The 14,272-nt window shown below is 38.0% G+C and overlaps 1 protein-coding gene across 1 annotated transcript in view; it reads left to right on the top strand.

Moving 5' to 3' along the window:
• VWF (von Willebrand factor) overlaps window positions 1-14,272 on the top strand; it is a 145,114-nt gene that overhangs the window by 79,393 nt on the left and 51,449 nt on the right. Inside the window, exons 31-33 of the mRNA XM_065656516.1 lie at window positions 7,144-7,287; window positions 8,306-8,470; window positions 10,713-10,756. Of these exons, the coding sequence (XP_065512588.1) occupies window positions 7,144-7,287; window positions 8,306-8,470; window positions 10,713-10,756 (353 nt within the window). The remainder of the gene's footprint in view (window positions 1-7,143; window positions 7,288-8,305; window positions 8,471-10,712; window positions 10,757-14,272) is intronic.

Genomic DNA, 14,272 nt, shown 5'->3' with positions numbered 1-14,272 from the left:
CGGCTCAAGTAACCTACTGAGAAGAAGCTCTAGGGACATTCAGACATAATGAAATTGTGTGAAACTTCACCTAGAGAAATAACTGAAAAAAAGAAAGCTGACTACAAGCAATAGCTAACTGTATAAGACTTCATTCAGCTAAAAGTGATGTATGCAAGAGAACTGAGAATCACATAAACATGTCTCTGTTCAGCATCCATTGGTATTCAGAAGCATCACAGGGAGCACAGTGAGCAATCCCTGCAGTAAATATCACTTAATGCCTTTTAAACCCATGATTTTCATTGCTTATACCTTTAGTAAAAGCAGCTCATTCAGGCTGGTGTTTTCCATGCCCACTGCCTGACTCAGACTCAAAATTTGGAGGAAGTATGATCTATACGGTTTATCCATATTAAAATAACTGTTAAGGGAATATAGGTGAGTTCCGCATCCCCTGTCCCTGCCACTTAGGAAAAAAACCCCCTTAACTATTTTAACTGAAACTTTCTATGGTTATTAACAAATTTGAATAGCAGCATTGAGCTTTGCCTATTATGATTAAGATGGTATAAATGATATAAAACCCCTTCTGTGGTTTAGGAAATAAAAGCCCACCATAGAACTTGATTCCAATCTCTGCCTTGAGTGATGTGGAATATGTAGAATTTTCAAAATGCAGCCCCCACCACCTGCTTAAGTCCATGGTTTCACCAGCAGCTGTCATGATCTAAGGACTCCCATCCAGTGAAAGACAGAGGTCTTCCTCGCTTATTTTCCCACTCCTGTTTCCAAATTGGTGATGTCAGTTCCTTTCTGAAGCCAGCTTTGGGTACCTACTAGTCTCTTCCCTGAGCTATTTTAATTCATCGTCCTAGCAGGTTTTTTTTGGTGTGTTTTTACTTGTTTTTTTTACTTCACTTCTTAAAAGTTTTGTAAGTTGAATGTCGTCCTGGTGGAGCCCATGGTCATCACAACCCCTTGGTAGTAAGAGAAATGCAGGATTTGCAACCTGTAGAGCCAGGAAAGCAGAGGACAAGGTTTGGGGCCTCACAGCCTCCTGCCCTCAGTGCTGGTGGGCTGTTGGACTGACAAATCTGTCCTGTTCATGAAGAGTCCAGGGATCATTAATTGCCACACATTTATTCCAGAATATCAATATGCTGAGAATTGACTATTTAAAGCCTTGGTCTGTGCAACAGGTTTGTAATAGCTGTTTTATTTCAAAATCAAAACTGTTATTTTCAGGTAAAAAACAAAACCCACCACAACAACAACAACAAAACCAACCAACCAACCAAACCCACAAAAAAACCCAAACAAACCAGCCAAGCAAAATTCACTATCTAGTCAAGATCCTAAATTAAGATACAAATACCAGCCTCAAGGATTATCTTCATAAAGTTGTTCCTGATTAGACAAGTCCTTGTTTAAATAGATGCAGTCTGGATCATCCACCAGCTTCTTAGCCTGTGGATTTTTTTCTTCAAGTGCCGAGAAGCCATTTATTTTTTGCTTCTTTCCCAGGCAGCTTTCAGTACTTGTGGGTGATTAAGACCTCTTGTAGTACTTTTTATTTTTTGGTTGAGACGTTGCAGAAGTGTTAGTGAAACCACTGAGGCCACTTAAGGCACAGATTCACAAGTTCCCGGCAGGAACCTCCGCCTAGCTGGAATCCTCAGTCTGTCACAACTTCACAGACCCTCACGGGGGTTTTATGTTTTATTCCTTGTTTCAGATGAAATTAAAGAAAATAATTGCAAAGGTTGTTTTTAAGCAGTTCCTGCTTTCCCTGAGGCACCTACTAAACCATTAAATGTCTGTGTATTGGTTTATTTTCCTCCAGATTGGCTTATTCGGGGATGAATATATATATATTTTTTTTTATTTCTTGGATGTATTTCAAACATTTCTAGGGTACCTTGTGCTCTTTCAGTGTATTCCATGATGTTCATAATTGCTCCCAATCTAATATCTGTGGCCCAGTTTAGCATGCTTTTTACACATTTTTCCTCCTTTTTTCCAAATCATTAATGAAATTATTCAATAAGGGAGAATCTAGAGAAATTCCCTGCAGACTCCCAGTAAACACCTCCAACCCTACTCAACAGATAGTATTTGTCCTCAGAACTTGTTTATGTCCATTTAATCAGCTTTCAGTCCTTGCAGGAACCACTATGTGAAACATTCTGAATGATTACTTCAGAATATGAATCTGGTTTGAAAATGTATCAGATGATTTAAAAAAAAAAATTCAGCTGATTAACCCTTATTGAATAGTCTTGTTCAAGGAGACCAAAAAAATGTTCTTACAAAGCCTTTTCTGACTGTCAGAAGTTCAGCATCCAATGTTCATAGTCTTAGCTGAGAGGAGAATACTGTGCAGCGGTGCCACCTTCTCCCTTTTTCTCCCTATCTTTGTAGGATATATTTGTTGGTTTAGCTTTAACGATTATTCCAAGTATTACTTTTGTTTTGTACTTTATAGTGTAGTTAGGAGTGTATCAGCACTGAAAGATGAGGAGAAGATGCTGTGCCATTATGTGCAGGCAGTCTTTGGAATGATTAACCTGCCATTTCTGAAGTGGCCCATATAGATATTTTTTAAAATATTTCTTTATCTGTATTTTTTCCATGGACGTGCCAAAAGACTAATGACCATGCTCTGAGTGAGCTGAAAGGCTGCTGGGGGCTCATTGCTCCTGCAAGCTATATCTTTCTGTTCAGTTATCCAGATAAACGCTTAGATGGTCAAATTTGAGAAGGAGTTGCGTGTGTGCATGTGTGAAATTAATTGTGGTTATTACGCCTACCAAGATCATCATCATCGTACTGTGTTAGGAGGCAAGAGGTCAGGGACAGATGACCAGACCTGCATTCCCCATCGTGTTGACGGCCACTGGGAACAGATTTTATTGTGTCGCGCTGCTTTCAATTCTCTTATTCTCCTGTATGTGACGAAGGCTTTTGGCTTTGAGACTTCCATCTTGATTTCTCACGGGCTGTATGTCTAATGCCTAAAATACATGTGAGTATAGAAGCCATTCTGCTTTCAAGGCCCATTTTTCAGGCTGTTGCCTTTTTTTTTTTTTTTTTTTGGTAGCACATTGTATATGTGAGGAACAGAAACCATTTGCAACAATAATGCATGAGACTAACATAATTTACTCCTATGTTCAGTATGTGGGAACATGTTGACTGCTAGTCCAGGTTTAGGGTCATGTGCACACACAGAGAAAAATCCTTAAAAGTGTGTAACCTTTAAAGCCCATAGCTAACCTCCCATTCACTTCACTGAGGCTAATATGATACCCCTTGTCAAATAATGTTTTGGCCACTGTCAGATTTTCTTTAAAGATGAAAAAAACAAATTATTCTTTTATGAAGCTGGATTTAAGGTATTTTCTGTTAACATTTGGATTTTCTCTGGAATCCATCACTGAAGTAAACACCTAATGGTGTGGTCCCATACAGCTAAACAGATTTAAGAGCAAGCTGCTGCAGAAGGGCCTGTAACCCAGCCCCCTGACACTGCATGGTTGCACACTTGCACTGCCTTTCTTCTGCATGAAGGGATGTGCATTGGGCCTTCAGTGAGCTGAGAGAAGGGCCAAAATGGCTGAAAACAATGTTTGGTTTGGTTTGGTTTGGAATGGCTATTTTTGAGACATGGTGAGTGGCCTGGGGCAGGTCACTGCGTGGGTGGGTGGGCAGCTGCGTTGGCTGCAGGGGACAGGGAGGACATGCCCAGCTGGTGCACTTAGGAGTGGACCCTTCCTTCTGCCAGCAGCTTGCTATGGCACTAAAGCAGCTAGAGATGCATTTGCAATGTATGTAGGCATGTCAGAACAAAGCTGTAGTGGTGCCAGCAGCAGTGGCCCAGATGTCAGCTACTGAAGGGGTCTACAAGACTCAAGGTGGACTCATAAAGGCTGAAGCTTGTGTGGCTCAGAGCTGGTAATTTTAAAACTGGTTTAGTTATGTCCAAGATGCTGCACACTCTCCTTCCAGTCTTAATACAGCCTTGTGCTTGGAGATATTTTTTTTCCAGTGTAAACATTTAAAATTTCCTTTCTTGATATGAAAATGGCAGATTATTGTTATGTTTCAGTCTAGTAGTAAGAAAACATTCAAGATGGTGGATTTATTAGGAGTCAATATTTTTTATTATGGCCTCGGAGGAGTTTGTCACCACCTTCCCTGGTGATACGTAGCGACAAACAGATGAGAAATCGCATCTTCCAGTTCGGGATGGGTAACTTCTAAATCCCTCTAGCAGGACAAAAATGTTCATTTGATCACTACTTCAGACACCTGGCTCTTTCTCTAGAGCTGGCTTCAAAATAAGGGGAGAAATACAAAGAGTTCTTAGTACACTAAAACAATTTTTCCATACATGAAATTGAGGAATAGTTTTTTTGGGACTTTGAAATAGTCCCTGGTTCTGTTGCAATGAAACTGGATTTCTTTATTAGAAATTATAAAAATAATGGATTTTCCAGTTTACAGATATGTATGGAAGTTTCTGAAAATTTAGAATCAATGGAAGAAAGAAGAAAAGAACTGGAGCAGTTGATGACCACACCAACCACACAAAAGTCAAAGGGTCATTAAAAAATGACAAACACAGGAATTCCAAGTACTTTCCACAAATGAATGAAATATTGTTTGTGATTCTTACTGTACAAAAGTTTAACCTAAAATATTTGAAAGTTAAAACCTGAAATACTTTTTTTATAGTAATTATTTATAGGACAAAAGGGAAATGAGTCAATTTTCTGGCACAGTGACCATGCTGGAGCAATCTCAGGGATTGGAATACAGTAATATTATTTTCTGTATTTAGTTTTAGCTCTTATTTATAGCTAATAAGCCATTCTACATCTAACATCTACCTCTACAGACACACAGAGTAACTACTGGAAGACAAAACCATTTGTGGTAAAGATCGTGAGACAGCTGTGTAGGGCAGGAGCTGATACCTGGGATTACTTATTTCTTCTGGTCAGGAATAGTAGTTTGCGAAATGGAATTGCCATCATCTACCTAATAATGCTGGTTTAAAATATATTTTGTTGCAAGTGCAAAAACATCCAAAATTTTGAAGTTTTCACTGGACAAAAACTAGAAAGTGTTTTCATTTCGTATACAAAATAGAATTCAGAATTATAGTGGGAATGAAAATCAAATTATAGGAATGAAGTGAATCTACACGGTTGGAAGAACTGAATAAAGATAATCATTGCATAGCAAGAAACAAAGAGAAACATCTCATTTTGCTCTTAAAAACTTTTGAAAGCTTTCTGTTGATTTTTCTCTCTCTTTTTTTTTTTTTCTTCTCATCATAATTGACATTTTCAAAAAAAAAAAAAAAGAAAAAAACAACACCAAAACCAAACCAAAAACATTTGGACTTAAATAAACATGCATCTTTCTGTTTGAAAATTAGTGCTTGGGAAAATATGTGACCCTCTCTAGACAGGAGATTGCTGGTGAAGGTAATGACAGCTTACAAGAGGAGAAATTGATGGGAATCCTCTTCCTGCAGTGGGTCTGACAGGGCCTGGCAGCAGTTCCTAGTGGGTCCCAGCTCTTCTCTTTAGTTGTGGGCATCTGTGTAGAAAGATGACACATGAAGACAGGGTAAGTCTCAGAGGAGGAAAAAGTCATAATGGCCTAATGGGGAAGAGGAGGTGGCTGGATGAAGTGAGAAGGGGATATGAGGCTGTCAGTTAGGGACTGTGAGGTGTATGAGGCAACAGTATTTGAGACGGGAGCGTCACCTCCAAACCAATACTGTGGCAAAGGAAACATTTGGGCTTTTTACAGGTACCTATTCTAGGCTAGATTCTTCTGAGGGGTACATTATTTCTGAAATCCTAATTAAAGCCTTGTAGAATATCCAATTGTTACTGTGTTATCAATAGTACATGTGTTGAGTGAGCTTCCTAGAGGTTGCCTGTGCTTGCAGCAGCTTGGGAAAAGGATCTGTGCTTCCAGCAGTGAGAAGGGGTGAGTGACATGATGAAAGAAGACATGAAGTGCAAAGTGTTCAGGTGTGCTAAGGTATTCTGGGGGTGTGCTGGTGAATTATCTATGACCTAACTTGCAGTGTTTTACAAATGTGTTCGTTATTTAAAAATTGTTCAGTGAAGTCCTCAGGCAAACATATTTCTGCTCCACAGTTGTTGCAGCTACTCAGAGGAACTAGTCTTTCATGTATTTATTATTCACTGTTCACTGTTTGCCCTGAATGTCAAATCAGTCACACGATATCATTTCTGCTTCCTGAACTGATAACTTCCAAGGCCAAAGGAGCTTTTAAGAAAGCTGTATATCATGGTTCCCAGTGTAAATATTTGTGCAAATACATACCTAAATACAAGTACTAGCAAAGTGCTTTCTTGCTGAAGTCACAATTTTGAACAAAAATTTGCCTGAGTGTTCGCAGATGTTAAATGAAAGGAGAGCAGCTACCCATATAAGCAAGTTTGTGATTTGGTAGGTGCTAAGGTAGAATTTCATCATGTGTTTTGTGTTTTTTGTTGTTGGGGTTCGTTTTTTGTTTGTTTTTGTTTTTGTTTTTGTTTTTGTTTTTCCTTATTATTATGCTTTAGTCTGAGTCTAGATTTTGGAGTGGTTGCTGATTAGCAGGGAGGTAAGATACGGTTTTCACACCCGTAGAAAAAGTTGACCAAATTAGGAAAGGACTAAATCTTCTGTGGGGGCTGAGCAACTTCTCTGCAAGATTCAGGATGGTGTGAAGTTGCAGATCAGTTATCCACTGGATGTCACTGTTGTTCTGCAGCTGGAAAATAAGCATATATTCTACTACAAAATCTTCTTTCTTTTTGTGTAGCACAATGGTAACACTTCCAGAAAAGGTAACTACTAGAGGCATCTAACTTTATCCTTATAGCTAAGAAAACGTAGTAAAATTCCCATTACTTCAGAGATTGGGGAGCTACATATGGTCCTCCTGTGTTGGGATGCATTAATAGTACTGGTAGGTTCTTAATAGCTTTCGTGTAGCAGCAATAAAGCAGACATTAAATGTCCTTTAAGTATTTTCCAGTACTGTATAACCTACTAATACAAAGTAAGATTTAATTTTATAGCCTGCTATGAGTTTTCTATTGTATTTATCTCTTCATTTCTTCTTAGGAAGAGCCATTGATTTTGTGGTTCAAAATGCAATGTCAGAATCCCATGGAGGGAGACCCAGCGCATCAAAAGTCGCAATAGTCATCGTGTCAGGGAGGTCAGAAGACACTGTGGAGGCTGCTGCACGTTCTGCAAGAATGAATAGTAAATGTCATTTTTCTGTCACTATTTTTAAACAAAGTTGTTGTTGCTTTTTAAGTAATTCACTGGAACGAAGGATGAAAAATTAAGGCACTGATATATAAGTTCACTGATATGGATTTGCTGTGCGTAGTGTTCTGGTAAGAAACAGGCCTGAACAAAACCTGCCTGATGAAGATGCCTTTGAATTACGGTTAAATTTAGGACCAATCTGCAATTCAAGTGGAACAGTTTCCATAGGCTTCACAAATTAGTGGCATTTCATTTTCCCAGTTTCTGTGGACAGACAGGGATGACAGAAATGCGATCCAATATTATAAATTCAACACTGTTGCAGTACAGTGACTCTTGAAAGGTTCACTGCAATAATAATAAATAGAGGATTTGATCAGATTCTGCACTGAACTATACAGGAATATGCTTTTAGTATCAATATGTGCAGCATGACATTTTTTTAAGTTTTCTGGCTGTAGTCTGTACCTCAGCTTCCTCAGGTGTTCAACTGAGGAACAGTGACTTCCTTTGTAGATTGCTTTGGGAGCTATTGAATGAGGCGTGAACAAAATAACAATATTATTTTTTAATTAAATGGCTTGAAAATAATCCAATTGCTAGGTAAGTAAAGAAAGAAAACAACATACTGTGATTTTTTTACATTTAAAAAAAGTGAAGATGTTGTCATTGAGTCTGTAGCTGCATTTTGTTGACTGTGTACAATCTTATTATGCTTGGGACTAATAGAGCTCATCTTAGCTAACACTGTGATTAAAGCATCATCATTTTTGCCCTTAATTACCTTTAGCCTATGTGGATGGAGTGATGCAAGTAATACGTGAAAATTAATTGCTGGAAAAAACTTTTCTCAGGTGTGGTTTTTTTTGTTTGTTTTGGTTTGGTTTTTTGTTTTGTTTTTGTTTGTTTGTTTGTTTTTGGTTTTTTTTAAGAAGGAAGTGGAAAAAATACAACAGCATGGACCTCTTTTGTGTGATGCCTGTTAAAACTTGTTCTTCTCTCTTCCTAGGGGTTTCCCTGTTTCCAATTGGAGTTGGAAACAGATATGATGAAGAGCAACTGAGGACTTTGACTGGGCCATCATCTGCTAACAGAATCATGAAGCTTCAGAATTTTGAAGACTTATCCACTATGATCACATTAAATAGTGAATTTATCAAAAAAGTGTGCATGGGTAAGTCTAATATAGTAGCCTCATAACTGAAGCAAAATAAAAAAAAATAAATGCCAAAACCAGAATGATTTTTCTTAATTTGAGAAGTCAGCCAAATGCTCCTGTGTTAGGGTTTCCCAGACAATCATCACAAATGCTAAACTAGACCATCACCATTACTTAGTGTAAAACAAAATCTGAGCCTTTCAGCATGTAGCCAACTGCTGTTCTAATCATCTAAACTTCAGCAAGAGTTTAAAAACTGCTTAGGCCTAAACTTTCAAGCTATCATTTTATGAACAATCAGGGCTAGGCATTAACTGAAGGACACCAGGAAAGCTCAAGCCGTCATGCATGAAAGGGGTCATGCTTCAGAAATATCACAAGTTAGTTGTGAGTAAAAATTTCAAATTACATATTTTTCTACACAGACATAAGCATTGGTATGTGTATGTCTACAAAAAATTCAGCCAAAGTGTAAGAAGAAAAAGAATAAGAAATAATTATTTTTTCCAGAATAACAAACACTCGGTGTAGGGGGAAGTGTAATATATTTTTACTTCTTTGACTTCCTTGGACTGCGCGTATACAGACATTTATTACTCATATTGTTGTTATTTCTATTACAATAGCATCTACGTGTTCCCACCTCAAACCACCGTCTCATCATGTTAGTCACTGCATAGATTTTTACCAGCTTTACTAGGGCTTACTTACATCTCTGTTAAAACAAGTGGACTTTTTTGTGGAGCCAAGTACCACTAAGAATGAGGAAGTTGCAGAGTGTGCACAGTCCAGCTTAGAGATATCCGATCAGTCTCCACTGGGATCACTTCTGGCATTTTAAAATCTCTCCAGAGCATCAAACAGCTGCCATTTTCTAGATTTAAACAGCTGCCATTTTCTTTCTTTGCTTTTAAAATAAGCTTTTAAAAATGCATTTCTTCTTCTCACACTGTAAAATATGTGATTTTTTTGCCCTGAATTACACCGATCCAGGATATAGGATGGGGAGTAGGAATTTGAAACTGGTAACTATTTTCTTATTGCAATATGTGCTATAACCTATCAGTACTAGGGGTGGAAGCTTTGTATTTTTATGAAATGTATATCCAGCTTTTCCAACAGCACAAAGCATATGCTCAAAAATTTCAATGATAGTATCTTATAGTAGACACCTAAATCTGAAAAATTTAGCTCTCCCTTTTGCTGATGGTAAAGCCTTTCCTATGGGGTGGGAAACTTCTTTTTTTTTTAAAAAAAAATATATATTCTGTGGTTTTGTTTTATTTGTATTTCTTACAAGCTGTAAAGTATAATTTTCCCCTCCAGACTCATACAATTTGATTTCTAGTATGAAGGGACTCTTACTTTATGTATGGAAGTGTACCAAAAATAATAATATTAAAAGGGTTTAAAAGATTTCCAAAATGCTTTCAAAATACATTACTTATCCTGGAAAAGACAGAACATGTAGCGTATATATGCTAGCATAGTATAGTACTATATAGTTTGCTAGTCAGTGTTTTAATTTCCTGGACACATGCTTATCACTTTGTCATACCATGGTACTTATATGAAATTACTTTCCGTATATCCTTAGGTGTATTGTGAGAGCAGATAAACATAGAAACTGCAATTCAGTGGGTGCCTTGTGAGCATCCAACTGATTATATAAAAAACTGCCTGTCACTGTAATGCCTGAATGTAATGAAACTGAATTTGAGTATTCTTATTGCAGCTATTTTCATACTTATGCTAGCCATTAACAAATCTTATCTTGGGGTTACTCACTGTATTTATCTTTCTGCATTTAATAAATGTGTTCATGGGTTGTACATTGTCATTACCTACTAATTACCAGAAATATTTGCAATTCATAATATGATTCAGAAGTAAGGCTGGACCCTGCCTCAGAGCTGAAGCCATGATCTCTTTCAAGTACCATCTGGGCAGAGCTGTATGCCAGTACAAAGATTGCTCTAGAATTACAGACTACATATTGCTCACAGGGTATTTTGGGACCAACATCATTGCAGAAGTCAGGTAATGGTAGCAGTAACAAAGTTTTATGCATTCTTTAACTTTTGTACACAGGACAAATGCCTGCACTCTTCAGATTGGGATTCTCACATTCTAACAAAAAAAATACTTCTTACAGCCTAAGTCACATTTTTAAGTAAGCAACCTGTTTTTGTTAACCACCACTTAAAAAACTGTATGAGGGAGGAAGATGGCTAAAAGATGTCTGTTTCTCTCTTAGACCCTGTCAGAGAATGTATAGATGAGGATGGAAACAAAAAGAAAGTAAGTATATCGCCTGGGTGATCCCTCTGGCTTTTGAGTGACAAAGTTCATGCAGAACCATGAATACCTTCACAGATAATCTGAAACAAAAAGTGTTGGACAATATTAGGTATTAAGAATTATTTTGGAAGAGGAAAATGTTGGCTTTTGAACTGAAGGGATAATTTTGCACACAAAGGAGACTTCCTCCAACAACACCTGATCTTGCAGAGCCAAAACTTCTGACAGTGCGTGTCTTCCCTGACAAAGAAAAATGTATTTCCATCTCCTGTTGAAAGAAATTCTGGGATAGCTAGACATGGCCAAAATAAAGGTGCATGTATAGGGAGAGGCAACATCACTGTCCAGACCCTCTCTTTCTCCTAAAAACACAAGCGCCTTGTCCATATGAAAATTTTATAGGAAGATAATTATTGTATGATAGTCATGTCTCTAGGGAAAAACGTTTCTTAAGGAAATCAAAGTTCTTAGTGTTCATTTCAAGAAAAGCATATTAATTCTGAGAAATGCTCAGAAATTTTAGTAAACTTGTTTGATCTCTTAGGTGATCCACTCTAAGAAAGAAATGATGTAGATGTTATAAATGGCTCAGTTCCTTCTTCTCAGTGAAATGCCATGTTTTTTGAGTGTATATGATACTTCATGCATTGAAAAATTTTACTATAAGTCTGTTATTAATATCCGTTTTCTAGTAGGAGTCAGTTATGAATTCTACCCTAGGATTTATCTTGAATTTCCAGTACATTAAAAATATTCCTTTGATTTTTCCCTTGTGAAGACATGACTGTAAGGAAGCATGTGACTAATAAAGAAATGCTTATGAATTGTCTAGACACAGGAAATATATCAAAGCTGCCTTACACATTAGGCCTCAGTCAGCCGGTCAGAATACAGAAAGGTTTTAGTTAGATCAGACACTAAGTAATGGTTTGGGTTGGAAGGGACCTTCAAAGGTCATCTTGTCCAACCCCCCTGCCATGAGCAGGGACATCTTCAACTAGATCAGGTTGTTCAGAGCCCCATCCAGTCCAGCCTTGAATGTCTCCAGGGTGGGATATCTACCACCTCTCTGGGCAACCTGTGCCAGTACTTTACCACCCTCATTGTAAAAAATTTCTTCCTCATTCTAACCTGAAACTCCCTTCTTCCATTACCCCTTGTCCTGTTGTAACACACCCTTATAAAAGTCTGTCTCCATCTTTCTTATAGGTTCCTTTCAGGCCTTGAGGTTGACAATGTAATTAAGAAAAAACAAAAAAACCACAAAAAAACACAAAAAAAACAAAGCTTGAAAAACTTCCTTAATTAAAAAATAATCAGATCCTTGATGTTTGTTTGTTTGAATTGCATGTGTCCAGGCCTCTGGGATCCTAGAAGCAGATGCAGGTACATGTAGATAAGTGCTGGGTAGGCTAAACTTGAATTTCAGCCATGTCAGGTTTCTCTTGATGATAAACTTAAAGCACAATTTCCATTCTGGCTAAAAAGCTTTTGGAAGAAAAGAGACCAGTCTCCAGTCTGGGTAAAAATGAACACGCTTTCAAATGGTAGCTTTCAGAAGGATTTTGTATTACTACTTCTGTCAGACAGAAAGAATGGGTTTTAGAATACTGCCAACACGGTAGCCATTGCCTTTTGGAGCAGGTCGTTGAGCGTCTGGTGGTGCCTACATGACACCATGGAAATGCTCTGCCTCTGGTGTTCAGCACCCACACTCCAAACTCCTCTGCAGGCTCGCAGGCAGCAGCGTGCCATTGTTGGCCTGCAACCATCTTCCAGCAGAGTCCACAAATCCACAGAGATGAAGGATCAAGGCTCTTTCCTAATTCAGAAAACACAGGCTCTTACATCACATCCATAATATTCCAGGCATTACTCAGAGAGTTACTGCAGGAGGCTCAGTTCCCCAAGCGGGATGTCTGTCATGCACCTGGAGATTGTGGGAACTGACCTGTTGCATTTTGCAAGGAAATCAGAGTTCTCAGGATCAAAAATCTATGCCTAAATCTTATCCATATCAAGTGTGATGTGATTTTTTTTTTTTTTTAATTACCTCTACCCTGGAAATGACTGTTGAAGGAAGATTCATGGCTAAGGTCACTGTTAGTAGCAGAAAGATGGAAGATCAAATGCGCTAGGTCAGGCCAAAAACCCATCCAAGACACTGTATTATGTGGCCAAAAATAGAAGTCAGGGAAAAATGTAAGTAAGGATAAATATAAAAGATAAAATTCCCTGAACTGTCCTAGCCGTTGAACAGTTTGTGACTCAGGGACATCCTGAGCTATGAGTGGCACCCTGTTGTGTTTGACAGTGCTGGATGGTTTTCTCCTCTGTTTGTTCAGTCATTCTTTGAATCCATGTAAGTTTTTAGTATTCATCATATCCAGTGGCAAGGAGTTTGAATAGTACTAAATACAGATTATGTGAAGAATCAATATTTGAACTTGCCAGCTGATAGAATATGTGAATTATTATGATGGATTATGCTTTTTTTTTTAATGTAGTCTTGTTCTGATTCTTTTAAGTAGGCATAAAGGTGGTAATAGAAGTGCAGGTACTTGTCTTATAATATAGCACTTCATCATGAAGTGGTCTGTATAGCAATCTTCTGCATTTCTAGTCTACATATGACTGTAAAAACTACATTCCTAAGCTAGCAGTTTCCGTAACATGACTTTTCTAGTACTGTTCAGCACTTGGTTTAAAGAAGAGCGAACAAACAAACAATACCCAGACTAAATTAAAAGGAACCAGCAGATGAAGCCAGTCAATGTATGTGGCTCTCTCTCCTGCAGATGCACAGTAAGAAAAAATCTGTGCAAGTCCAGGTCTGTAGGTTCAGAGCTCCCTCAGAGAGGAAGTCTGAGGCTTCCTCCGGTGTGTTGGCAGGCTCGTTGGTTTCAGCAGACTTGTCCTTCACAATTTAGAAACCTCTGCTTTTGCTTTCATTCCTGTCCTGTTTTTTATTCCTACGATTTGATATCAATTGGGATTTAGGCTTTCTTTGTCTTTGGAGTCCTTGTGCTTTCCTCTGCAACTAGGATTCTTGGCTTTTTTGGATCTTTCAACTGATTTTTTTTTTTAATGTGCTGTGCTTTGCTTTCCTTGTCTAGCTCTTAGATGTTTTCCGGTGGATGTCCTGTTAAGGAGTGGAATAAAAACAATTAAATGTGTATGGAAGCCGGAGGGTCCTTTGCCAGACTTCTACAGCTGTATATGTACCCTTCCAGGTGCTTCACTTTCAGTGAGCTGTAGGCAAAACAACTATAATTAAAAAACATTCCGTTTCTTCCTATCTATCTAAATATTTTTTCCATATTTAAAGATCCTCATGTTACTTTTTCACAGCTTCCCTCTAGGCTCCCAAGCATGAAAAGTATTAAGCCACTTTTAGGGCAAATTGCCTTCTAAAAGTCCTGAAACATACAGGGCAGGTCTGGTAAACTGACTTGTATTTAATGTGTAAATTTATATGGCTGCATATCTGGCAGTTCTCTTTTAGACTTGATGGTA

Source organism: Caloenas nicobarica, chromosome 1, assembly GCF_036013445.1.
Source record: "Caloenas nicobarica isolate bCalNic1 chromosome 1, bCalNic1.hap1, whole genome shotgun sequence".
In the NCBI taxonomy this organism is placed as follows: Eukaryota; Metazoa; Chordata; class Aves; order Columbiformes; family Columbidae; genus Caloenas; species Caloenas nicobarica.
This window is presented reverse-complemented; position numbering and strand designations above follow the sequence as displayed.